Here is a 27,576-nt window from a genome sequence, read left to right as displayed (position 1 = left end):
AATAACAATGCATTTCTTTTTAAAAAAAGAGGTTCAGCTGCAGAATGTGAATTCTTTAATAAAAAAACTCTGCATGTGTCTTCCTAGTAACATATCCCAAGATTTATGTGCATCATAAACAAATATGTCTGTGGTATTATAAAGTGTAATTCCACTGTATTTGTTATTAGGAAAGGGAATAAGGTTTCCCATATGCTTTCGCTATTATTTCTCTTGTAACTGGGAACATGCTGCCAGTACATTATCAAGAAATAAAAGCTACCCATCACTGCTGTAAATACTGCAAGGTGGGTGTTTCAGAGCATCTCTGTGTTAAAGACCAAAGGGGATTTACACTCAGCCTTCAGGCAGCAGGCACGTTTCAAAGCTCATCTACAAGAGGCGAAGCCTCAGACTAGTGACACCTTGTCATTTATTTGCCTAATATAAGGAAACATTTTGAGTTGCTGATAAACACATCGATGTCAGGAGTTTAGGAGGAGGCCGAAGGGAGGTTTAGAAATTTCCAAACATCAGGATCTTGGCTGAGACGTGGATGTAAAATTACCTAGGCTCAACTTACTCTTTGTTTCTCCTTCCAAGATTTCATGAAGGAAACTCCATTCTCTTCCCTCACATGTCGATAGCTGATACTACAGTCGACTAAATCATAGGGGAAAAGAAACTGTCTTTAGAAAAGTGCATTTATTACTCTTTTACCATTATTGTTATGGTTCACGCTGCGGGGGGAATGGCCAGCAAGCCCCCATATATTGCACTGGTCATTCTCTGAAAGTAATACAAAGTCCATCCATTGACACGAGGGTACAACAGGACCGTGCAGTTCTGGCTGAACACCCTCTGAGCGCTCGCCAGGCTAGAGTAAAATCACTTGAAACCATTTAACTGACTAAATGTGTCTGGGGGAAAATTTTTGGCTGAATCATGTACTTTCATAAGTACTTGTCCTTGCTTTCCTCTGTTGCTATATTGGGCAATATTCTGTGCTATGCCAGTGTAAGAGAACCAGCTTGTAAATGTGAAAAGCTACAGTTCATCTCAATATATATAGACACAGGTATATGCCTGTAGATCTACATGTACGCAAAAGGCTGGAAAAAGCTCACTGTAGGACAGTTAAAACCAGTCTTCTAATATTCTTCTGCCATTAAACTGATTAAACCAAGCTGATACTCATCATATAGAAATATTCTGGGTGTAGTAATTTCAGTGGCTGGTTGCTGGTGCTATAGACTCAGATGGCAAAGGTTTGAGGTGTGCTAAACCCCAGCGGAGGAGAGAGGGGGCAAAGAAGGGGTAATGCAGAGCCCATAGAAGAGCTTGAAGAACAAGAAAGATTTCCCACAATGGCAAAAAAAAACACCTATCTTTTAGCTATTTCTCATCTTACAGTTGTAAATTCTTTTCAGGATTTGAATGTACACCTTGTCAAATAAACCCATTTGGGTAGCAGAGCATTAGCCAAGTAAAACCTATCAGAACAATCCAGTATTTATGATTTTTAAACAGCTATTCCCATATAAAATAAAATTATGGCACTCCCCCACGGCTAGGAGAGTAATAGAACCTCTCACTTCAGAAATTAGTGGAAATTTAGTGTAACACCTATAATTAAAAGGTTGATGCTTTGCTGAATATATTTTTCTCAGTTTAATGATGATAAGTTACATGGATTCTTACTTTACACTGCAAGTAGCTACACAGTTTTCAATGGGAATATTTAGAGAGAAAAGTACTACCTGTAATGACTAAGATCAAAAGCAAGTAGTTTTAAAAGTTAACAGAATCAGTAATGCTACTTTCTGCCTGACACCAATATGTATGTGAATGGCTTTCAAATAGGAATATTTTTCAAACAAACAAACAAAACCCCCCCGCTTTCTACACCCCACCCCACCCCCCACCCCCCCAATCTTTCTGTACATCATTTGTTTTCTGAGATAATACTCTCCAAGAATTTAATGTGCTGGAGAGCTTAGCTTTCTTCACTGTCCTTCAGCGTTAGAAACTTATTTACCATAAAGATTGACAGCTGTTTTTCTCATACCTGTGAGAACAGAGAAAACCCCCAAATTTAAACTGTTGCGAGACTTACAAAAGGATCACAAACATTAGAAACACTGATTTATTACTGTAATCAGACATTATTATGTTTGGAAGTCATACCCTTCTTCCAGCGTGTGGGCTGAATCTTTCACCAAAAACTACTCCCTATGGAAGGCTCCATATACCATGAGAATGTGTTCTCATACAACTGATAAATTGGGGAAAAGAATAAGCAATTCCAAAATTATGTTCCCATTCTCTTCCAAGCAGCCAAAATATATGTTGTAAAAGACATCAGTAAACACTCTCTGATTAAAAAATTCTTGCTAGAAATGTTTACTCTCCCAAATAATTCACTTAGTGTACTTGCGCCATAGTGCAGTATTCATCTTGTGTAATTTAGAAAAGCAGGGATGAAGAGCTTAAAAAGAGTATGAGCATACCTTTCTAACAGGAAATACTTCACAGACGAACGATGCTTGAAGAAATTCAGTGCATTCCAATACCAAAAAAAGGTTGTTTGTCAGAAGCAGTTTTAGAAGCCCTGGAGATAAGTCATCCTTGCCCGGAATGATTTAGCAGTACCTAGAAAGGGATGGGCTCGATCAGATGGTACGAACTTCACCCCAAACCTCTTTTTATCTCTGATGGCTGGAGTTCCCTGCCAGACCTCCCACTGATGGGGTGAGAGAGCAGCTACTGTCCTTGCTCAGGGCCTTTTCCAGAGCTTGGGATGGGCTGGCTTGCCACTAGCACCTACACAGGATTAAGCTGGGAAAACCAGAGGGGACCATTGAGTTAATTTGGTGCAACATCCTAAATAACACAAGGCATAGAAACTCTTTACGGTGATCTGGGCATCAGCTTCATCTGTCACAACCAGCAGAAGCCTGGACTTATGTGCTGTCCCTGGCTCTGCCTCGGGTTGTGGTGCCAGGTAGAAGGGCTCCCTGTTATCAGAAGTTTCCTTCCTAGGAAGTCACTGGAAGGCCTGAAAGACTTCACACTTTTTGACAATTACGTCGTACTGCTTGAATTTCTCAAGGATACAGGTTTAAGGTTTTTTCAAGTCTCTAATCCAGAGTGATCTGAAGAAGGGCAGTACTTCAGTTTTGCTCTGAGTATAATTTTCTCCCTTTTTGGAAAGGTAGGGTGATACATTTTAACCATACATATATGACCTGAAGCATTTCCTCTGGATCTTGAAGAGATTTGTTCTCAGTTTTACCCAAAATTACTGAGTTCTTTGAAAAAAAAAATAACCTACTGAAGCTTCTGAAATTGTTGATTTCAAATTTGTCAGACTCATTTGGTGATCTGGCTTGGTTTTATTGGAGAACATACTGGTCTTTGATGTTTCCATTCAAGAGAATTGAGTATATACTTAACAAGGGTGTTGTCATTTTGCTTTGGATCTTCCAGCTTCCTTCGCTGGACAACTCACTATGCTGTCTTCAAGTATGGGTAAGGATAATAAAGCAGTGGCAAGCAAGAGGATTTTCTGGGACAGGAATTTTGAACCGATTCTCAAAGACAAAATAAGCTTTATCTCCCTTTAATCCGTGGGGGTGGAAGAAGCAGTCTGACCTCTGGTAAAAAGAGATGAGCGTGGTGTAAACAAGAACATTTGCCTTGCAATTGCCTTTTAATTTTACGGAAATTTCCAATTCCAGTTAATAAACACTATCAAAACACTGAAGTGAGCTGCCTAGATAATGCAAGACAGCGTCACAAAGGAGGAATAAGGGTCAAAAAAGTTAAGCTCTGCTATAGAAGTATCAAACATCTCTAAAATATCAAAAAGCAACACTTAATCCTAGTGATTTTTAAAGCACATCCTTGCTCATCAAGACTTTGCAAACTCCAGTTTTCAAAATAACTGATGAAAACATGGAAGTCTTCACAACACCACCAGGGAAAGCTGGGTGATAGGAGTTTCCTAGCAAGCCATCCCTTTGCCCAAGATCAAAGAAAAATCTTGCATTGACACAGATTTCTGTGACCCTAATCAATTTTAGGGACTCCACTTCCAGCACAGTTATACTTTTTGCAGATTGCAGTTAGTTGTCTAATTGCAATCCACTGAGGATAAAAGGGGACCTATAAATCTAACGGAGTGAAGAACTAGAATTTGCGCTTTCTGTAAAATAGAAGCATTCTTAGATCATTGGAAGTAAATGTAAAGGAGACTGTGTGCTATGGGTATGTTACTTGTAACTCGGTCAAGAAATATTCCACAATAATTTAAAGTACAGCCCTTGCTCAATCTCGAGGCATTTTTTACTTTGCCCCCCCCAAAATACAAGAAAATATTTTTAGCACTTAACTGCAAGGTATGCTCTGACTTGCAGTGTGACTAGGTGTGTCTTCTTCTACCTGTTGAAGGTATTTAAAAGATGTGGTGCTTAGGGACATGGTTTAGTGGTAGAGTTGGCAGTCTTGGGTTAATGGCTAGACATGATGATCTTAAGGGGCTTTTCCAATGTAAACAATTCTATGATTCTTGTGTGCTCCTCGGTATCCCCTCAACTTAGACTAGCTGGTTTCTGATTTTTACAGAGAGGGTGGGCAACAGACAGACTTGCAAAGGGGAAAAAAATAGACCACAGACATGGCTGGTATATAGCTGATAGAAATGTGAAAGGTATGTAGAAACGATTTGAGTGAATGATTTGAGTTTCCCATTACGTACTTCAGAAGGAGGTATAAGGAAAAATAGCAGTTAATGATAAGAAAGACAACAAGGTTGGAAAAGCCTGCACACAGAGCCTATGAGTTTAAAAATATCTTTTCACAGATAAAAAACTGCTAGGGAAGAGACATGTTTCTGCTCTATCCTTCTGCATTTGGATATTTTGGACATTCCCATTTTTTACTGCTGACAGCAGAAACAGGAACAGAGAAATTAGCAACTTCTGTGGTTTCCTTGTTCCCCCCTCCCAGTCCAGAAGCTTTAGAAACTCTTCATTTAAACATATGGAGGTACCCTCTTAAAGCCACTAGTTATATCCATCATCGTGCAAACACACGCATTCTGAAAACTGAAGGACAGACCTGGATTTTGAATATATCACCTCTGTTCCAATCTCTCCTTTATGATTGAATCTGAGTTTTAAAAGAAGCTTAATTCCACCACAAAGCATATACATCAGTTAGTTTTAAAGCAGTAAATTTAAAGTAGAAATTTGAGATTGCTGGTAGGAGTTCAGAATTTTGAGATACGGGTCCATGATGAGAATTTTAAGCAATTTTTATTTTTATGACAAGGTTACCCAAGTAAATGATTTCCAAGGGCAGTAAAGGAACAGAAAACCACTCTGATTAAACCTTAGTACATCCAAATCCATAAATTAAAGAAGATAAGTAAGGTAGCCTCCATTAGTCCAGTCCTTAAATAATTTATAGCAACTGAGTGTCCACCTATAACAAGTTAGGGGTTTTTTGTTGTTGGGGTTTTCCGAACAATCAAGAAACAAGAAAGATAGCATATACAACTAAAAGAAAATGCGATTGTTAATGTTACCTGTCCTTTACTATGTATTTGTATTATACAAAAGAAGGGGAGACTTTGATCTTTTTTTTGGCACAGCCCAAACATTACTTGGGAGGAACTGTGAATACCAGTCTCTGTGTTTTACTATTAGTTGCATGCAGCACAATGACTGACACCAATACAGTTTGCTGCAATGGGATCGCTATTGCTGAACATGAATTTTTTATTAACATACTATTTTAAATCTTTACATTGTCCCTCTAAAGCCTCAAGATGTTTTTCCCGTTCAATACTTATTTTAAGGTGGTTTTTTTTTTGGTGATTGATCAGATCTAGATGATGGTTCTGCCTCTGCCTTTCTGGGCTCCCTCATGCTAGCACTCCAACAGAATGACAGACAGACAAACCCCACCTGCTGTGTGGACGTGGGTATGGGGCAAGATGTAAGAAGCACCTCTTCTCTCCTTGTACTGGCTGAGCAGAACTGCAGCCATAGGGAGCATGGGAGCTTAGGCTTTTTGCTCTTTAGAGACTACACAGGCTCTGAAAGGAGTAGAAAACAGCAGAATACAGTGCAAGGCTGTACTCAGCCCTCCCAAGGCAACAGCCAGCAAAATTATCAAACTGCAAAAAGAAACAGCCTTCATGTCCATGAAGGATTGGAACATTTGTCTGGGCAAGGGGAAGGCTCTCACGGCACACCACGCAGCGGGACTGGCTGCCTCCACACTGGGGAAAGCACGGACCAGCTCCTTCTCCAAACTTTCATGCCAAGCCTGTGTTGGGTGCAGGCTACAGGCAGGAGAAACCATCTTAGCAATGGGGAATCATCCTGCCACTGAGGTCTGTCGTGAAGTCAGAGTCTGAGGTGGGAAAGTATGGGACCCCAGTTCGGAGGTAGATCCAGGTACAAGGCAAATAGACCCTTATGTCCTAAGGGAGAAGGAACCAGCAGACAAAGTTGCAAACTTGACCTATTTTTCACATAAGCATTTCTTAATGAAGGGCTGCCTTTATTGAATCTGCTTGGAGGCAACTACGTCATTGCACCTGAACAGATTAAGAGATAGAGATAGTGGGGAAATCTCACATTTCAGCATATTTTCAGCATGGTCTGCAACAATAGGAGGAGGAAAGATTGATGGACAGCACCTAGTTCCTTCCCAGAAAGCTGAGCTATTACTACAGCCATTAAATTCTGGCTCAAACGATAAACAGTTGAGACGTTGCTGATGTTGATGTTGCTATCACATTACAAACAAGGAAGGAGGGGCCATGACCTTTCAAGGACACTGTACCTGTCTTGTAATCTCATTCAGAGCAAAATACTTACCACAGTTGTCTGTTGAGTGGGCGGGTGGCCTGGGAGAAGATGGGAAAGCTATTTAAATTAGACTACACATCCCTGTTCATGTTGCTTGTTTTAAAAACTGGAACAAAAATCTTTCATCTACAGCTGGCAGATTATCTTCTCCTGATTTCCAAGGCTGAATAGCCTTTCCTTAATAGATTTCTTTTGCTGAAAATGCTTAAGCTTTTGAAAAAACAGAATCAATAAGAAGTAAGTTCTAAGCCCCTTCACTGTCCAGCTGAAACTGCCACCAGCTCCTGTCCCCGCTGCTTGGGCATGTGCTGGTTTTTCCCCTTCCAGGGTTTGTCAGCAGATTTGGTTAGTATTCCTAAAAAATCCTTCAGAATCAGTAGTCATTTTTATTAAAGAGCCTCAGTGATTTCCCAGATAGGCTGTAAATCTTTTCAGCAGATACCACTGTCACAGAACAGCAATCACTGCTAGCAGGTAACCACTGCAGCCATACCCTGCTCCTATGGCACCAGCAGCAGGTCCTGTGGTTGCTCACAGCTGTGCCTAATGCCCTTGATCTTCCCCAGCCAGATACTGCTGGAGAACTGGAAACAATTGCATTTACTCATCTATGTGGCCCTGGTTAAAGTAAACCCTGCTTTTTATTTTTAATTTATACTTCTTGCCCTCTTAGACTGTCCCTTTGTGTTCATTTGAGATTTCTGTTGCTGGATCGTTTAACAAGTACAAGATGGGTGGCTATGAATTCCTTTTTCCAAGAAGAGAGAATTGAACAATTGCCATGGCTATTTACTTGCCTGCACCCACAGATGTGTGGTTGGACGCAGTGCCCTCTCACTGCTGGGATATCTGTGTCACTGTCATAGCATCATCTCTCCTTACCCGAAAGCCACCTTCTGAATTCCCAAGTGATGTTCTTAGCCTGTTAGTCATGAGTAGCTAGTAAATTTGGTGCAATACCAGACCATTCATCTAATTTAGCTAAAACTAGCTGAACTTTTACTGGATCAGATGCATTCCTCTGTGCCGAATTAAATGCAGTCAGAGTCCTGACAGTTTTCTGACTTTCAGAGAGAGTTACAAAATAGCAGCAGAAGTAGAGCTGATAAATTGGGTATTCCACTCATAAAGGAAGAATAAATTCTTCTGTCTGCAATAAACATATTACATATAAGCTCGAAACATGACTTTTTTCTTGCTCCAAATAAACACACGTATCCTCTCAGACCTCACACTAAGACAGCTACTTGAGGGAAATGCTGAACAGACTCAAGTAATAGCTCTATAATAAAAAATAGATCTGCAGACAGAGCTGGCTGTGTTCAGCACCATCAGAGACCTTACTATTAATTATTTATATGGCACTATAGATTAGCATAGTACTTCACAGAAATAAATACAAAAAGAAGTGAAGTCCCATAACTCAGGAAGGCAGGGCAATGGCCGGGTGTGGCGAGTGGGCTGCAGCCCACACTGGGAATTGCACTCCTTGTATAACGCTCTGGGTGAAACGTGTCTTAAGAGGGAATGTAAATCTGTGAGGGCGGACAGTTGCCCATTGATCCGGGGCCTGGTTAATGGTTATTCAAATCAGTTTTGTCACAGGGTAAATTGTATGAGTGATTTCAAAATCCCATTAAGGATTTGACTAACTTTAACCCCTAAACTCCTTTCAAAATCTACCCAGTAAGTCAATAATGTGAATTCTTTATAATTCCTACACCGTAATATTAAAGAACTTTCTATTAAAATTCCACCATAAGCATTTGAAGTCAGCTGAAATCCTCACTACACAGAAATCAATGACTCAGCTTCACTGGGTTTATAAATTCCTCACTGAATTGTGTTTTAAGAGGTGCACATACAGATGGTTTGATTGTCCCCCTTATAGCAGAAATTTGTGCTCCAAACCAAAAGCTGAAACTAAGAAACCTGGAGTCCTGGTCTTGCAGTAACCCTGTCAGTGATGTCAGGCTAGATATCACTTTTTTTTTTTTAATTCAGTTTTCCTATCAGGAAAACAGTGATTACCTACTTCGTACTATCATTATGACCGTTACTGTGATTATTACTATTTCATGATAGTCTTAAGAAGATTGCGCTGACTTTGAAGATTTCCAAGACCACATCAGGCATTGTCAGATTTTTTTCCTAGCATAGATTTCAGGGAGGAAGCAGGAGCAGGAAGAGGCAATCAGAAATCACATCCTGGCAGCAGCTGCTTGCAGTGGAAAAAACCACCACTGAAAGTATTCTTTGCATTTTTTTCTCTACAAATTTCCAGCTGGAAATCAAGAGCAAAACTACTACTTTGTAGTCCCCTAACTTTCCACAGACCACCAGCAAATTGCTGCATAACACAGCTTGGGAATGAACCTCAGGGCTATATAACTGCGAAAGTATTAAGGACAGATGTTAGGAACAAAAACGAATAAATGCATTAAAAGACTTCTTGGTATTAACAACAAGCATGTACCACAGAAGCCTGAGAAAACTGTCTTAAAGTGAAAAACACAGGGAAGATTTTCATCAAATCTTAAAATAATTTTGGTTGGAAGGGATTTCTGGAGGTAATATAGCCTAAGCCCCTGCTCAAAGCAGAGTTAACTTCAAAGTTACATCAGATCATATCTCAAAGGACAGAAGATTCCCCAGCCTCTCTGGGCAACCTGTCCCAGGCAAGCATCCTATTTACTAAGCACTATTTATAAACATCATGTATCAAACGATTTACTGTAAAGAACATCTACATTTACATATTTGCACTTATTTTATATCTGCAGTAAATATAAATAAATAGTAGTGTGTATATAGTGAGCATGTATATATTTTATGCACACACATGAAAGAAAGAAAAAACTTCAGCAGTGGAATCACTACCCAGCATCAGGATCCATTCCCAAATGAATGATGACTTTGAGTAATAGCAAGTTAGCCCATTTCTGACAAGATTCTCAGTCATATCCCTCAGATGGTGATGGGGCAACACAACCTTGGCCGTGTAACCCTGGGATGCCAGACACTGGCACATCCTCCTGCGCCAGCAGCACTTCCTAGAATGAACCTGTGGAAATAAAATAATTCATGATGACAGCAAATTATAGATACACTGAAACGTATAAATATCTGACTTCCCCTCCTTCCCTTGATCTCCTTCCAAACTCTGTAAAGAACTATATCGCTTCTCATCTGCCCTCCACGTTGTGCAGTCCTCATGGACAGGCCAGGTAGCAACTTGGGATCAGGTTTCCTTGGGCAGCTCTACCCAGTGGACTGCCCAATAGGCTGGGGACCCTGGGCACCATGACCACAGAGATCCCTGCCACAGAGACAGGAACCTCCAAGATCTTGAGTTTTTGCTGGTTCCCAAAATCCACATTCACAACATTGCCTCTGGAAGGCCACATGTATGAGCAGGAAACCAAATAGAATGTTGGGCTTCCTGCTACACACTGGGGTAATGCTGAGTCCTGCAAGCCTTGGGTCCCTCCAAGGCTTCTCCTGATGCCCTCGGACGTGTTCAGCGACTTCTGGGAAGGTCTCTGAAACAACCTGCAGGAGTCAGGAATTTGGTTCAGTTCTGCAGAAATAATGTTTAGAGCTGTTACAAGGACATTTTGACCATTTCAGTTTTCATGCTCAACAATGTCTGTTTCACAGACTGTTAGGATTTTTCTCCAAAACCAGATTTTAGGTTTTCACCAGCTGTTCTCACAGGCCCTTCTTTCCCAAATATACTTCCTACTTCTACCGCTATTACCTGCCACGTGAGCAGCTTCTCAAATGAGACACACATGAACCAGTGTTTGTTATACTGCCTTTAAGATGGTGGCCAGATATAAAATCCTATACAAAGGACAAGTATCTGTGTATTAATTCCTGTAATTAATCATTTTTTTTGGTTTGACTAAGGTTTCCACTCTGTATTTTCAAGGAAAGGGATCACCAATTCCCTTTATGTGCATTTGCACACACACATATACCTGTCTCACTACAAACACCCCCCAATATTGATCACATCTGCCTCACTTTCCCCGATAAGAAATATGAGATTCACTTTTGTTGGCTCAATTAATCTGGCAGCTGTCCTCTGCACCCTATAAATCATTGCACATGCAAAGAAGGGCTCATGCTTTAGCAGCAGTATTGATCCACACAGACCTTTGGGTTAGGAGTAAAGCCTCTTTAATTACTTTGGCTGAATTTCAGGGGTTTGGGTTGTTTTTTGTTTTGTTTTGGTTTGGTTTTTTTTTTTTTTTTTTTTTACAATGTCTTGGGAAGACTAGTACCACGTTTCAGCATTGTTATCACTTAGCTTAAATTTGGAGTTTTAGCCCCTAGAGAAACACCTTCTACCTCAGCCTGGCCTGCCCATGCTTGGCATCAAAATCAGAAAAAGTCATTCTTTTACCTTCTCTAAGGATTTGATAACCTCTACACTTTCCTTAGCCAGAGGTGTTTTGACCTTTAATTAAAAGGAAAATTTGTTGTCTCTCATTCAGAAGGCAGCAAATAATGAACTCATTAAAATGAGGTTAGTGTTCAGGCCTTAGAGCAATAAGAGCTGAAGTCTCATTAGCAGCTAACAATCCAGAACATAGCACATAAATAAACCTAATATGGCAGAGCAAAATGCCTTGGTGCATTAAATTTGAGCAGAATCAAATGTTTACAGTCAATGATGTCTGGGGCATGAAGTTTTAATGTACTTAATAAAGGAAAGCAAATTGCTTCCTATTAGGCATGAAATGTTACTGCAGAAATTGCCCCAAAAAGTTTATTATGTAAATGAAGGATAGATTTATAATTAACAAGGACATTGTAGGAAAATATCACTTCTTCTTAATAGATGCACCAATTATGAAGAATAAAGACACAGCAACTTCAAATCTACAGAAGGTAATTATATGGATTAATGTAAAAGACTGCTGAATGTAAATACAATATAAAGAAGAGCCTGTATCTTGTGGATGTCACAGAGGGAAGCCTCATTGACAAAGCAAATAATCAATTAATAAAATGAAACCCACGACTTTTGAGAGATTCCAGACAGTTAAGGTTTTGAGTTTGAAAGCTTGGGTTACCTTAAAAAAACCTCTGTTTGCTTAGCCTGGCACCGAGACATGCCTGTTTGTCCATGTGCAGCTGTGCTCCATGGTTCTTTCCTTGGAGAATGATAATTACTTGGCATGATCTATTTAACTGTCCAAAAATAAAGCAACAGTGAGTTCCAGCTGTTGCTTTAACACACCCTTATGAGTTCAAGGGGGAATGCTAATTCTATTTTCACATGCAAGTAGCTTTCCTCCACTTACAGTTCTTTTAAGCCGCAGTACTCAGAGAAAAAAAAAAAAAGTAATCCCACTGACTCTGAGGAGGAGACACACACTGGCAGATAGAATTTAAATACTGTGGTGGTCAGGTGAAACATCCAGGAGAAAAATCTTCTCTACAAAATAAGGTTTGTCATGCTTTTTTTTTTTTTTTTTTTTTTTTTTTTTTAAATCCATGTTCCTCTGTGTAAATTTCCCTTCTGCTGAAGCTGTGGGCAGCGTCTACCGTTTCTGCCTCAGGGAAGGCCAGCATGGAGCGGAGATGGGGTCGGGACAGGGACGGGGGAGCCCCCAGGGAAGGAGGGCTGCCAGGGGGAGCTGGGGACAGCACAGTGTGAAGAGCTGTGTTTGCACCTGGATTTCCCGCCGTCCAAATACATCAGCCTCTCTCCTTCCCGCAACCCCCTTCGCAACCAGATAACCACCCTCGGCCTAGCGCGAAGGCTGCGCAAGTCCCGGAAAGGTTTCTGTCACGGGAGGCCGGGGCTGGGCGGCCCCGCCACCCTGCGCCACGCAGGAGTGGGAGCACTGCCCCAGCAGCCGTGGGTGCTCACGGACAGGCGCACCAAGAGGGGCTTCACCCTCCCGGGAGAGCACCAAGACAGGGATGGGAGGAAGATGTCTGCACCCCTCCCGCCACGGCCCTTCTCTGTGCTGCATGCCATTAAGGTCTGTGCCTACAGGAGACAGAAGTTCTTCTTATTTACTGTGCAAAATTACCTGTGAAGGCAGTAGGAGTCATTAGCAATTTTTTTGGAATATATACGTATTAAAAATAAGACGGACAGACCCTAATCACCTAAACAGAGATCGGGGCGTTTTTATATTAAGGATGTGGAAGACGTTAACCTCCCCTCTATGAACAGACAACTAAATTTTGGGCTGACTTAGCCGACAACATCTTCTTAGTATTAAAATTGGGTGAGGTCATGAAAAGGAAGTTTAGCTGCATATTCTATGAATTAATATGCATATATGGAAATTGCAATAAAAAAGTCCTTAGGACCAAGCCAAATCCAGTTTGAGTGACAGATTTGCCCTTTAGACAGAGAAAAATGCTTGACACACTGCAGGTTACAGGATTTATATCTTAATCCTAGCTCAGTTTTTAATGAGACCTTACTGGACTGGAAGGCTTCTGCCTATCCTGCACTTCTGTCATCTTATTGAGACGTGAGTATGAGGGAAATCAGAGAGAAAAATTGAAGTGATATAATGATGTTTGTTTCATGTACCTTCTTATACTATATGTTAAGTGATGATAATTTCTCAAGATGTTCTTTCCTCAAAGGAAAATTGAATTGATTTTGCTCAGCCCATCAGTCTTTCTCAACATATATAAAATGCTCTAGATAGCTTAGAAAATCATGTTCTAAAATATAATGACTCAGATCCTATGCTTGTGACTTCAATGGTTTCAATTTAGTGCCAGGTTTTACCAACTGAGGATTTTCCTCAATGCCGTAGCTAACAGTGGCATTGATCTCTAAGGTTTTACATTTTAGTGAACATTTAGTTGTTATATATTATCTAAATATAGTCCCACATGTGAAATTGTCACAGGATTGAAATAATCAATTTATTAAATGTCTGGCAAGATAGGCTGGAAACCATACTGCTGTCTTAATATTTAATGCTAAAGCACAAGATTTACTGTCATTAGATTACTTTATTTCCTTTAGCAAGGAAAGGAACTTGCTTGGTGACTGTTGCAGCCGATAATCACTACCTTTGTTTTACACCTTCCTTAACACCCAATGAACATTTCTATTTAAAAAATGAAGGCAGATGCACACTGTCTGACAGCCTCTTGTATTACACTCCTGAGCTGCCTGGTACCCGAATGATGCCTCTTTAGAAGGGGGCTGTTAGCAAATGATGCTTCAGAAGAGGCTTGTGCTCCAATATGCACGGTGCCCAAATATCTGCGTAATTAGGAGGGAGTCGGTAACTTGAAGGAGGTGATGTCCTACAGCAAATGCTGACAGTGCCTCCCAACCCTTTGCAGTGCAAAGAAATATGATAAATCATGAGACCACAGAAACCTGCTCTGTTTAGTTCGGCTCTGCTCTGGACTAGGACTGCACGAGCCATCAGTATCCACCTCAGCTGCTTAAACCCTGGTATCAACATTTACGCTGGACTGGCATTACTTTTGGTTTACGGTCACAAGAAGAGTTTTTTGTTGTTGTTGATGTTGTTTTTTAAATTAGACCAGTGGGTTGAGCAAAAAGCTAAAGCTATTTTCCGGTAATGTTAAGTGAAATTACTAATGACCATACAAAATGCAATTTTTTCAAATGAAAGGAAACATTAGCTGGACTCGGACTGTGTGTAAACCACTGCATTCATTTTGTCTTTGAACTGCGCAAGAACATGAACATTCAATCAATAGAAATGTTATTAATAGATAATGGGAAAAGTTCTCAAGAGCCACATAATGGAGACATGGAAAATTGATGAAAATAGAGCTTATAACCCATTCACCATTGGCAAGACCAATAGGGAGATAAATGCACTATCCATCTCACATATGTAGCACGTCCAAATTATGTGGGCTGGTGATTGAAAGCAGACAGATATCTGTGCAGCAAGGACTATCTTTAGAAGCAGTGCAGAGTTGACAACTAACAGTAAATGTAGATAGCTCATGCAGGTTGAACCATCTTTTGTCTTTCTCTAGTGGTTGGAAATATGTCCAAGAAAAAACAGATAGGTGACCAAGACTACATCTATTTCTTCTATAAGCAATACCTTTTTCCTCCATTCCATTTAGATTGCTCTTATCTTTTGCTTGGAGGACAGAATAAGAATAAACAGGGATTTAATTTCTGACTTGGACACTACTTCTACCATAGATCAAAACTGGAGTTTTGATGATTCACATTTAAGCCTGAATTCGGTATTTAGACACAATCAAAAATGTTTCTGCAGGTAAGTAAATCCCAACGCCTCCACATCTGGATGGCAAACACTATTCCTAATATTACATTGGGGTTTAAGCACATTCTATCAAGTTTTGTTAATAACCTAAAACATGGGTGACAGTGATTTAGCATATTGTTGCCTCTGAATGGCTGGATTCAAGTCCTGTCATAGATCACTGCAAACTGTATAGTATCTCGGTCTGAGTTACAGAACCATCACCTACTTTGGTACTTAGGTACTTCACTATCACTCCTAGGCCACTGAACTCTGATGGAACAAAATAAGCTCACTGAATAGTCTTATAAAAAAGAATGACCCCAAAATAAAATGTGAAACATTTTAAAATATCTTCTTTTTTGTATCTCCTCAGTTGGACACAACTTTTAAAATGAGGCATTCCAAAAATTAGTATTATTTTTTCTAAATACATGTTAATTTCTTATTTATTTCAGGCTTTACTAGAGACTCAAAATTTACTGCGCACTCAGGTTGCAAATTTTACCTTCAACCTTGGATTTTCAGGAAAATTTTACCACACAGGTAAGAAGGAACTTCATGATCTCAGGTAGCTGCACTTAAATAGGTGACAGGATTTTAAACCTAGCTTTAAACATGCCCTTTTTAAATAACATGTTGGATCAGTGGAGCAGTGGGAAATACACGCTCCACCGTTTTAGCATCCAGTGTCTAATTCAGTGTCCAAAGGGGCAAAGCTACGCTACAGATGAGCTTCTCAGGGACACATAGATGCCCTTGGTGCTTCTCTGAAAGGTCTGTGATAGTGAATCTTAGTGTTATAAAGGAGGAAAAGCAACTGTTAAAATCTCTACAATTCCACAAAAGACATACTAAGGTTTTTCAAGTATAACAGATATGATGAAATATAAAAGAGTGGAAAAATCATGTCTTGTAAACTCTGAAGAGGCAGAAGCGTTTGATTGAGATGCACAAGATTTTCTTAGGACTGTAAAGGTAATCTCAGTGGTCTGAAAATCAGGAGAGATGATAAAAGGAAAAACAAGATGAAAAGAAATTTGTATTGAAACCATGTTCCTTTCACATTCTATGCAGTAACAAGTTGCACGCTTGCAGTGTTTCTGTGGAAGATTAGGCGCTTTTACATCTCCTCCTCCTCCTCCTCACAACTCCTTTCTTTCTTTTGCTCTATTTCTCCACAGCATAATGCCCTTCTTTTTTTTTTTTTTTTTTTTTTTTTTTAATTTTATTTTATTTCCTCCTCCTTTGCCTTCTCCTTAACACTTTGCTGCACCTCCACCCAGGCTTCCCTCTGTTGCCACTGAGCCATGCTGCTCCCTAGTACTGCTAAGGCAAAAAAAAAGACGTATTCAGCAACTCACTTCAGAGGAGACACCTCCTGTCCTTCTCCTTTCCAAACCCCATACCCTTCCCACCTTTGAAGACCAGCTCCAAAATCCTCAGCTGTCAACCCATTCAGCCACATCTAGTGACACTCACTGCGTGATGATAGGGAAAGATGAGAAGCTTATCTGGAGCGGAGGAGGAGGCATTGCAGCAGCAAGGGGGTAAGTTTTAAAGCTGGGAACAACACAGTCCCAGCCATCGCAGGACATGAGGTAGCCGTGGAGTAAGGCAGGTCACCCCTCTCAGTGTAGGCGAAGCAGTGCTCCCCTTTCCATTGCTGGTATTCAAACACCAAACAGATGAGCTTACCCGGCTCTTACGTCTCCGTTTCACCACCCATTCATTAGGAGAATACAGAGGTCCCTGGGAGAAGGGGAGATGAGGAAGCATTTGAGGGATGAGTAGAGAGAAGGGAACCAAAATTATATATTTGTATCACTGTCACCTTCGAAGTCCAGGCTGTTTTCCCCTTGTGTAAGCACATAATGCTAAGCAACTGCTGCCCAGGAAACCTTACAGACTAAATATATAGGCTGGAGAGCCTGAGAAAAATGAGAGGTAGAGAGAGATGGAATTACTTGCCTGGAGTCATATAACAAGCCAGTGGCAGACCTGTGATTAGAGAGCAACTTCGGAGACAGAACTTCAGTATTCTCCTCACTTCATCTCGACCTGCCTGTGTCGTTATTCCTTCTGGAGATTAATTGGACACACAGGTAATACAGCAAAATAAAGAAAAATTGCCCAAGGCTCTGAGCAGCTCTAAAGTAGGATGCTGCTTGGTTGTGGCCATCTACAGAGTAAAGCTGGTATCAGTCATTAAAGTGTCCACTGCAGAGAAAGGCAATTCAAGGAGGGAAGGAAGTGAAGAAAGACATAATTTATTATAAATACCATGACATACCGAACAGTGGCTGGCACAAAACATGCAGCCTTTCTACAAAACCAAATCCCTGACCTGCCAATCATTTTTTTTTCTTCGTTCGTCCCAACAACCTCCATTGTTGTCATGGGTTTTCTTGCCCAGCTGATATAATGCTGACCAATTTAAGATGTGCTATTGCTGCAGAGAGAGAAAATCGGAGAATGTGCACATGTGCCTGTCCTTCTAAGGCTCTCAAGGCTCACAAAAATAGCATAGAACTACTTAATGAGTTGAAGGATGTCATTGCCTCCATTAAGGGACCTGCTGCTACTTGTACCCAGTGATGCATCTGAGTTTTTAAGTGAACGTTTCATTTACAGGTTGGTGGTGATGTTTTGTCATAGCTTAGTGGAAAGATTTCAAAGTATTCTCCATGCAATATACACGTTATTGACTCCTTATAAATAAACCATGGAAATATATTCTTTAATGACTGTAAATGTGGCTTGTTTACCCGGAGGGGTTTTTACTATCAGAGACTCAACATGGCTTTTTGAAGCACTGCAAGTGCTGTGCCTTATTGACTTCCTTAATGTGTGATTTTGCTCTCCTTTCCAAAACTTGTATCGTTTTAAAAGTACAAGAGGGAGATGAGTGTGGCAATGTGTTGGCAAATTAAACAGTTACAAATTTTCATCAAAAGATGTTGCTGACATCTGTACTACCATTACCAACTCTAGCTGGCATGCCTGCTCACAAGTACAGTAGCTGACACAGCCTCACTGCTCATCATCTCACCACCTCCACCACCTTCCCTTCTGTGACACTGGTAAGGTAAACTATGTACTGTAGACATAACACTATTAGCAAAAAACTGAATACACCGTATTAGTTATGCAGTTGTAGCAAACACTTCTACTTGTTCATGCTGTGGCAATAGAAAGTAAGATGTTCTCAGGATTTGCATTTAAGATTTATAAGATTATTGACAGCAACTTCAAACTTTGTTTCAGTTTTAGGCTCAAAAGAGGCCTCTAAAATGCGGTTGTAGCTTTAAACTATGGAATTATTTATTATGCGCAAAGAAACTTTGAATTATTTCCTACCTGTGTAAAGTTCATACTGCATCCTAAATCAGATATATGTTCACGTCCTTGATTGTAGGTGTACTGCATTTTTCATATTTCACATTAAAATGAAGATAGAAAGTTGCATAAATAGTGTTGATTGTACAAGAAATTAAAACCTCAAAATCCCTTGTTTTGCCTCCAATACTCCAAATAAGGGATTGGGCAAAAATATTTAAAGTATATAAGCACTCATCAAGTGCTCCATTAAACCTTTGCATAAGATTTTTTTGAAATAATGTTTCTTTAGAAGATATAATATCAAACAACACTCTTTGTAAAGGCTTGTAAAGAATATTATCGTCAAAAACACCACCACTACCAAATGCTAAACTTCCAACCTTTCCATTTCAGCTCTGCCACTACAGGGTGAGGTTGTTTCAGTTTACACTGGAAAATGTTATGCTTTATTTTGTTTGATTTTTTGTTAGAGAAAAAAAAAAAAAAAGTGTAAAGCTTGATTAGTTGTATCTAAATTTACAAATAAATTGGTAGGAAAAAATAGGACTTGTTTGGATAAAAAATCATAGGATTTTAAAATAGAGTTTGCAATAATGACTTTTCTAGAACCATACTCGATTTCAAATGTTAATAAGGCACTAAATTATACTTTGACCTAAATCTTTTGTCAAATTATTGTAACACTTTAGATATGTCAAATATCCACATTTTCCTCTTCAATGCTACCTTCAGTTTTCTATCTTTGGGTTGCCAAAGAGATCTTCAATGGCTTCACAAATTCCTATCCCTTTCTCTTCTGTCCTATTTTGAAAGCCTGTGTTAAGTTTCCTCCCCCAATCACATTTCCCTTCCATGTGCCTGGGTGGCTGCAAGTGAACCACATCCCCCAAAAAACAAGAGCGCAGTCATTCAATGGATGCAGTATACAGAAGTTTTGCACAAAGGAGCAGATATTCACAGAGGAAGCAGCTATCGGTTCTTTTTTTTTCAATAAGGAATTACCTAGGAAACAAGGTTGTTTTCTTTTTCCAGCAGCACTCCCATCAGCGGGAGCAACTTTCTTAGAACTTGCAGAGCGCTGCAAAGAGGGGAGTGAATTGATCCAGTGACATGAAGAGAACGTTTCAAAGCAATGCTCTCCTTGTGTAGCAGTGTTCTTCAAAAACCACTGCAGAAGTGAAAAATAAAAATAAAGAGCTGAAGTGCACGCACCAAACAGCCATCTCTGTATGTTCCTGCCTCGTGTCACAGAAGTAAACAGTGACATCCAGGGAGCATTTTCTTCCAGTGAGCTCTGCAAAACATTGAAAGACTTGTAAGAAGACAAGAAATCTATGTTTGCATCAGCAGACTGATTTTGACAACTTTTTCTTTGACTGAAGCTAAACAAAAGCATTTAAATGGTAAAGGAATAAGAAGAAACTGAATATTGTTGAGCAATTTGAGGGTGTAGTTACTAAAATGTAACTTTGCCTTTCCAATTTGAAAAAGCACTGCAGATGTATGTCTGCAGATAGTGGAACAAGCATTGTATCATTTCTCAAATCAAAGGTTTTCTTTGTTATAACCACACGTTTTTGCTTCTGCCTGCAGCAGATACTCTTCACTAACACAGGAGTTTTTGTTGGTTTTACTTCAAGATTAAATCTGACAAAAAAGTTGGATGCCAAACCACAGGAAACCGCATCTGGAACCCCTTTGTCCCTACAGCTTCATGTTTTCCACCTAATATTTTGAAACTATTGCAAACTTGTTTCACACTTTACCAGAAATTATCAGATTTCAATTTATGGAGGTCAATAATGAGGTAGCTATGAGATGGGGGGGAGCGTGGGGGGCACGTGTGCAAGACTCTGGCACACAGCTCCCCGTGATGCCACCTCGGCCAGCTACAACTATGCAGGGTCTGACAGGACCACAGCAGGTGGGTACAAGTCCATCTGGTCTCCACCTTCATGGTGAGCCTGAACTTCTAAATACTCCTGGTGCATTACACAGCACAACGAACACACCTTGAAAACTAATTCTTGTTATAATTACTGTCAGTTAACACCGTGTCAGGAATATAAGGGGATAGCTACCATCCATGGTAATTCACCTCACTCCTTTTGCGATATGATAGAGCCTGTCTGCAGCACAGTGAGACATCTAGGCCAAGGACCTCAGGTTTTATGGCAGCCTCTTCTGTGTTTAAAAAACTGTTATGGATGTTTTCTGCTGTTCCTTTTCTATTACCTTTCTTTTTTTCTTTCTTTCTTTTGCAGGGACTGAAGAGGAAGATGAAGGCGACGACCTGCTGTTGAGATCTGTGGATGAGTTTTGGTGGTTTCCCCATATGTGGAGTCACATGCAGCCTCACCTCTTCCATAATGAGTCATCACTGGTGGAGCAAATGATCCTCAACAAAGAATTTGCAATAGTGAGTGAAAGTTACCAAAATGTTCACTAAGATACCTTTGTGTATTATAGCTGTGCTTTCCAAGGTGTTTTTATGTTTGTCTATATTGTACATATAGACATGTATATATTTTTACATAGATATGCAATTAAGGTGGCAAGATTGGAAACTCAGCCCCAAAAAAGCCTTTCTGTGATTCAAACTGGGGCTGAATATTGCCTTAGCCTTTTTCACTGGCATGGGCTTTCTGGAGAGGTAGCAGCCCTTCACCCAAGCAATCTTGCAAGACCACAGGAACCAGAAGCTGTGAAATATCAGCAGGTATCAGCTGGACTTTTAAGCTTTAGGAAAGGGTTTATACACAGGTTATCAGCTGCCTGAAGTTTGGTGCAAACATCATCAAATAAGGAAGGGAGTAAAATGGCGTGAACCCTAAATGTGTATGGTTTGAGAGAAATCTTAAAACTAATGAAGTAAATAAGAGAAGCTGCTGGATTTCACTGTGGTTTGGTTTTTTTTTTTTTTTCAGGTGATGTGCTTGAAAATATGTTTTTTTACATAGCCAGCCTATTGCTAATATTTACAGATAATGATGTTTCATTTTTGCTCATTTGTGTTGTTAACTTACAAGAGCTATCCTGCTAGCATCACCCAGAGCTCAGAGTACTTGTACTCTGAGGTCAGGTGGCAACCATTTAGAGTCCTTTCAGAGTAATTCTACTTGCTTATTGAGCATGACAAAGAAAACCTGAAATCTATAAATGCTTGCTTTGGAAAAGACACTGTGTGTTCTTTGACAAAGCATAGGAATGCCAAGCAACCAGAGCCACTGAAAAGAGCAGAGTGGCACAGTGGGGCTTTCTCTGCTGCTCTGGGAACACAAATCTCAGCCCTTTGCTGCTCAGAAAGGCCAGCCAGCAGCTGCCCCTTCCTCCTGTCCCTCACGTGAGCCAAGGCGCATCAGGAAACCAGCAGAGGCAGATGCCTGAACAAGCAGTTGGAAGCAATTTATTCCCTTGTTTACAAAACTGTTTTCCTAACAACCTTTAGAAAAAAAAAAAATTCATTAAAAATGGCTTAACTGTTTACTGTTCTTGCCAGACTTCCCCCCTTCCCATCTCCTGCTGGCAGGGTGTTAGTACAGAGGCATTTTGGGTGACTTCTTTTCCTTTCCACAGTTCTGCTTTCCTGTCAGCCTTCATTCCTGGCATGGCCTGTTCGTGCCTTGTGTGTAGCCTGGCCCAGAGACACAATTATAGTTGAGATTTTAAATGCAAGAATAATTTTTTTTAATAATCTCTATCTCAAAAATACATGGTCCATTCATCTTTAAACCTATGGGGAAATTCTCCTAGTATTTTCAGGAAACAGTAGGGCCTTTAGGTCAAACCACCTTTAGGAGTAAAATCTATAGCATAGCCTGAAAACAGGGCTTGTAATACAATCTGTTTGCGACTTCAACTACAGAAAGATAAAGCCCATGTCCCTACCATCACTGAAGGGTAGATACTCCTTAGGGTGCCTATAAACAAGGAGCTGATGTCAGTGAAAGGCTGCTGTTATTACAGTTTTATTTCCTGCTAACATTTGGACAGGGGTTGTACCAACCTCTTAACCTTGAATCTATATGAGCTGTACAATTTACTTATGAGAACATTTCTTTTCAAAAGGCTTCCTGTGAAATTCTCTCTGTGGGAGAAATTTATCTTCCTGTTATGACACAGCCTTCCTGATAGCTATCAGAGAGGTCCCAGCCATGACTTCAGAGCAGTTTTGTATCCTCCCCTGCTTTCTCATCCTCAGCATCATGTCTTATTTGGGAAAGGAACTCCCTGTTCTACAGCTGCACTGCTATAAGTCCTCCAAAGTTAAAGCAAACCCCTTTTCATTATTCTCTGGCTTCACAGTGTGCATCCAAATTTAAATTAGAAATCTATAACAATACATGGAAAAACTGCTTCATGTTAGACATGTTTTATTTATCTATATAAATAAAGATATAGGATATCTTTATATTATACTCAGGGGAACACAGCTTGTTGCTGATGACATTTTCTTTTGTATTTCCCATTTTAAGCTGCAAGTAGAGATGGTGCTTTGTGTCAGTTTCTGCAAGGAAAGCCACAAAAATTATTTGGAAGTATGATCACATTAATTCTTCACCTAATGTGGTATTTATTTGTTCATTTTTAAAAATATGGGTAAGAAGGTAACAGGGTCTTCAGGATAGGAGACCACATCCTTATACCCAAGAACAGTCAAGGTTGCTTTAAGAACCCAAGTATCGCAACAAAAATTCTGTTCCAAGACCTGTTGGCTCCTCCTGGCTTTATCATTTTAGAAGAAAGCTAAAACAGGTCACAGTGTCCAGAAACCTGCACCCAAATGCCATCACAGTCAGCAGTTTCTCCATGGAAGAGAGTATCGGGCTTGGGATTGACGTTGCTCACTGGGGAAAAAGGTTTAATGAAAGGAATGTCCTTCTCTTGAGTACTGTGGATTAAAGTCAAGCTTAATAAACACAAGGCAGTGCACCTGTAACAGTATTTCATGGATATTATCGCATGAAGCTAGGAAAGTACATAAACATAATTTTTATTGGCTCTTGCATTTACACTGTATGCATAATCTTTGGTTTGCAGGAGCTCAAGTACATGTACAGTCTGCTGAACACAGGCGAGAAATACAGGTGTTACAGCCTGCAACTAGATAAAAGACCTCATTCTGTTTTACACGGATATATCCATACCTCATAATGATGCTGTATAAAATGGGGGGCTTACAATTTCAGCCTGCCTCAAACAGCTGTATCACAAAATACATGTAGAAATTGGATATCTAAACAGTTTTGTATACATGCAACTAATTGGTAATTAGGTATCCAGTTGCCCTCAGTTCACTGCAGGTATGTATTCCTCTCTATCCAGGACTTAATAAAATCAACAGTCTTTAAAGGATTCCCTTACAGGCGAATTGCTTGTGAATCAGGGGACTGCCTTTAACAAAAGCCCTCCAAATGATTCTATCTTATGTGTCACTGACACATTTATCATTTCTACTGTTTCATGCCTAGTTGGTGAGAAGAAGAGACTTTCTCACATCTTTCATAAATGTTATTGCCCCACTGCTCTGGATCCGGCAGGCAGCGTGGGAAGTTCTGGCAAAATCCTTGTCCAGGCATGCCTGAGAGATGGGCCCCACAGCTGCCCCCATCCATAGCCCCAGCCCGCGGCCCTCGCTGCTATGTCTCTTCTCCATCACTCATGATATCCTCAGCCTCAGATGAACAAGAGAAAGAGATATTAACTCTGGTAAAGTAAGTTGCAAACTACCCAGAACTTCCCTATGTCATCTTATTTACGTAAATACGGATGATGTGCTTCAGAGCCTGGCTGAGGAAATGGCAAATGACCTTTATTTTGATTACCAGTCGGGTTTCACTTAATCATATTTTGTGGGTTTTTCCTATCAGAACATCCCCAAATCCTTTAAAGACACTAATGGATTGAGCCTTGGAATAAATTTTGCAAACTGATAATATCTCAAGTATTATTCCCCTTGTTTATAGGCAATGCAATTGATACACAGAGAGGTAAATAAATTGTGCAAGCAGAAGTCTCTGATAGTACTTATTCCAAAAATAAAACAAGCCAAATTTTCACTGCCATCCTTTAATCACAAGCTATCCTTCCTCCCCCCTTTTATACACCCTTATCTGACAAAAACAAGTAGGATATATTTAATCCAAAGCCTGTAGGTAGGCTCTTTATTTTGTCTCACAATTTGTTTGCTCAGAGATTATCTTCTGTGCTCATTTGTGAGCACATGTGCCAAAAGCACGGTAGAGATAGGGCAAAAATGATCGACTGTAAAAAGGTAGCTGTGATCTGATATAAAGAAGTGAGAGACAGACATATACAAAACAAACAAATCGACTCAGAGATACACATATACAGAACAAACAAATCAATCCAGAGCCTGTCTAGTAACACTCCTTGGCTTCAGTCTCCTGTTTATAATCCAACTACAGATGCACATTAGCACTTCCTCTGCCTACAACTTTTGAGCTGCCCAAACCACAAAGAAACCATGAGCTTTTAATACACCAATTAAATACCCATAAAATGAAGACCAGTGACCACATATCAAAGGTGAAGTATCTACTTCTTGTGAAAAGAGGGTCTAATTTGTCCCATTACTAGTTCATGTTGGGAAGGAGAGAAGCCCACTAGAGATTGCCTCTAAAAATGTTCCGTAAGTGGTCTGCATATAAAGGATAACATTGTCCTGTGCAGACAGGATGATTTAATCTATCTAAACTTAAGTTCCTTCCAAAAAAAGTCCACCTTCATTAGGGCTTTTGTCTGTATCAGAAGCATGCTTCAACAGCACATCTCTAAGACTGACTCTACCTTCTCAGCTTTATTTGGTATCGCACACATGCAGAGTCTATGCATTTCATTGTCATGCACAGCTTCCTCAGTGCTGGAGCACTTTTCTTCATTTCACATCCTCAGAAACCTAAGATCTTAAATCCCAGCATCTTCTCCACCTCTTGGTAGTCTGCTACAGTGCGAAGCATGCCTGGGACAGGAATCGTGGTGATATCTGGGAGGATACTACATTAGACTGGTGAAAAGCTGGCTTTTCCTGCGTCCCTGTCAATCCTGGATCTGACACCGACATCAGAAAAAAAAACCCTTGATTAAGACCCCTTGTACTCTCTGCTTGGCGCATTGTACAGCCACATGGCAAGGAAGCGTACCACGGACATGGAAAAGCAACGTCGAAAACAAATACCAATACACAGAGTCCCTGTATCTCAAAAACTATCAACTCTTGTTTGCTGAAGCATATGGTCTAGCTGGAGAGCTTTTAAACAGATTTTTAAAGTTTAGAATTGAACTAAAAGTGTCTGAAGGCTGAAATACTTAGTCCATAAAAATTAGCCAGAAATGTAATCCTTGAGAACAAAAATTGTGTGTCCATACAGGATAAAATACAACACAACATTTTTGTGAGTGCTGACAAGCAAGAAGGTAGTAAATTAATTTACCAAATAAGAGCAACCTTACAAAGTATTTCAAACTGACATAGTAACATATAATCTCTTATATGAAATCTCACCCATGTGCAGCAATATTAGAAATATATCCCAGTACTGAAAATATGTGAAGCTTTTATAAATATTTTAACTTTGGAAGGCAACATCTTAAAAAGCGCTACATTTATGATATCACCTACTGTTGGACAAAGGTTTAGCAAACTTATTTGCAGTTGTATTGTTAACATTTTCACCTGACAAAAGTCTTTATGTCAAAGGGAATCCTGCAGTTCAACTGACTGTGAAAAGACCTTCAGTAGACATAAGATTTGACAAATTAAAATAAAAGGTTGCCTTTTTATTCTTTCTCTCACAATGGCCAATACTAGATGTTTCTATAAAACAAATCATCAGTGATCTTTAAGAACCAGAATGCCAGTTGTGTTATAATAGTTTTAGGTTTTGTTTCATTTTATTTCATAGTGCATTTTAACAAGGACATGTAATATTTAGTGCAATCAAAAACTGTTGTTTTTTGTTTTTTTTTTTTTTTTCTGTTGGACAAGATCATACCAATATAAATGGTCAGTCTTCCAGATGCTGGTTTTTATTCAAACTTCCAACTTCTGCTCACAGGAAATCTGCTATAGGAATGCAGACTTACTTGTTGAGAATATACCTCCTTCTGGAAAGCAGTGTTCACCCCGCATTACCTGCCCTTTCTTTAGCAGAGGGGTTTGTTGCAAATGCAGAATAAGTGCACCCAGCACGTGCTCACTCATGGCAAACACAGCCCATTTCTGTACAAATAGGAATGTCAAAAGAGGTTATGAGTTTCAAGCAAATCGCCACTTGCTTGAAGGAAGATGATAATTGAGAGAGATAAGTAGCCTTGGCGGGTTGCTTTAGCCTTTCAGATCACCCGTAGAAGCGCCTGTCCTACACGTGAGCTCTGGGCGAGGGAACTTTGGCGGGTGCAAAGATGAGCCAGGCTGCACTGGCAGGACTAGGAGTTTCCAATTGCCATTGCTCTGGGTTGGGTGCTGCATCAGTGCAGGCATGAGACAGCGACGCCCCGACGCAAACCGGTGCATGAGAAGTAGCGACAACTCATGGAATTTCCTGCCAAAAATGCAACAGCTGTTTTAACTGTCTCCACCCCCTTCTCACATGTTATAACAGTGGTTCTCCTTTAATATTGAACTCATCCGCTGCTGCAGCTTCAGTTTATGCTGTCATCTGAATTAGAATTGCAAGTCTCTTAATGCACAAGTAAAAATAGGAATATAGATTTAACCTGTCCAAAATTCATGACTCTGGGATCCCACCTTAAGTGTGCAAAGGAAGATAATGCTTCTGTTCTCAGTGCCAAAAAGGGCCAAAAGTTTTCCAAACTAGACAAAAACATGCACAAAATTTTTGAAGAAATTTTGAAATTAAAAAAATCAATGGAAGTCTTGAATGTAAAAATGACCTAATAAAATTTGTAGGAAATTGTTCCTTACAATATGTAGGAAAATATAGTCATTACGGGCATGTCCCATTTTGCCCAATAGCTTGTATTTAAATGCATACTCCTCCTTTAACACATTAGTCCTCAATCCCAAACTAGATTTAATAACCAAATGAGAGGAAAAAGGGAAACAGAGCAACAAAAATCACCAGAAGAGGACA

At 40.0% G+C, this 27,576-nt stretch overlaps 1 protein-coding gene across 4 annotated transcripts in view; it reads left to right on the top strand.

Moving 5' to 3' along the window:
- The window catches only part of NDST4 (N-deacetylase and N-sulfotransferase 4), a 107,787-nt gene that overhangs the window by 31,547 nt on the left and 48,664 nt on the right, over positions 1–27,576 (top strand). For all 4 annotated transcript variants that reach the window (XR_006165691.1, XM_033007708.2, XM_033007697.2 and 1 more), the window contains exons 3-4: positions 15,577–15,664; positions 20,725–20,879. Coding sequence is in view for 3 of the 4 variants with exons in the window: in XM_033007708.2 (XP_032863599.1) it covers positions 15,577–15,664; positions 20,725–20,879 (243 nt within the window). In the remaining variant the exon portion in view is untranslated. The remainder of the gene's footprint in view (positions 1–15,576; positions 15,665–20,724; positions 20,880–27,576) is intronic.

This window comes from Tyto alba, unplaced genomic scaffold (assembly GCF_018691265.1).
Source record: "Tyto alba isolate M040663 unplaced genomic scaffold, T.alba_DEE_v4.0 Super-Scaffold_23, whole genome shotgun sequence".
NCBI lineage: Eukaryota > Metazoa > Chordata > Aves > Strigiformes > Tytonidae > Tyto > Tyto alba.
The sequence above is the reverse complement of the archived record's forward strand: the minus strand, read 5'-3'. Positions and strand labels throughout refer to the sequence as shown.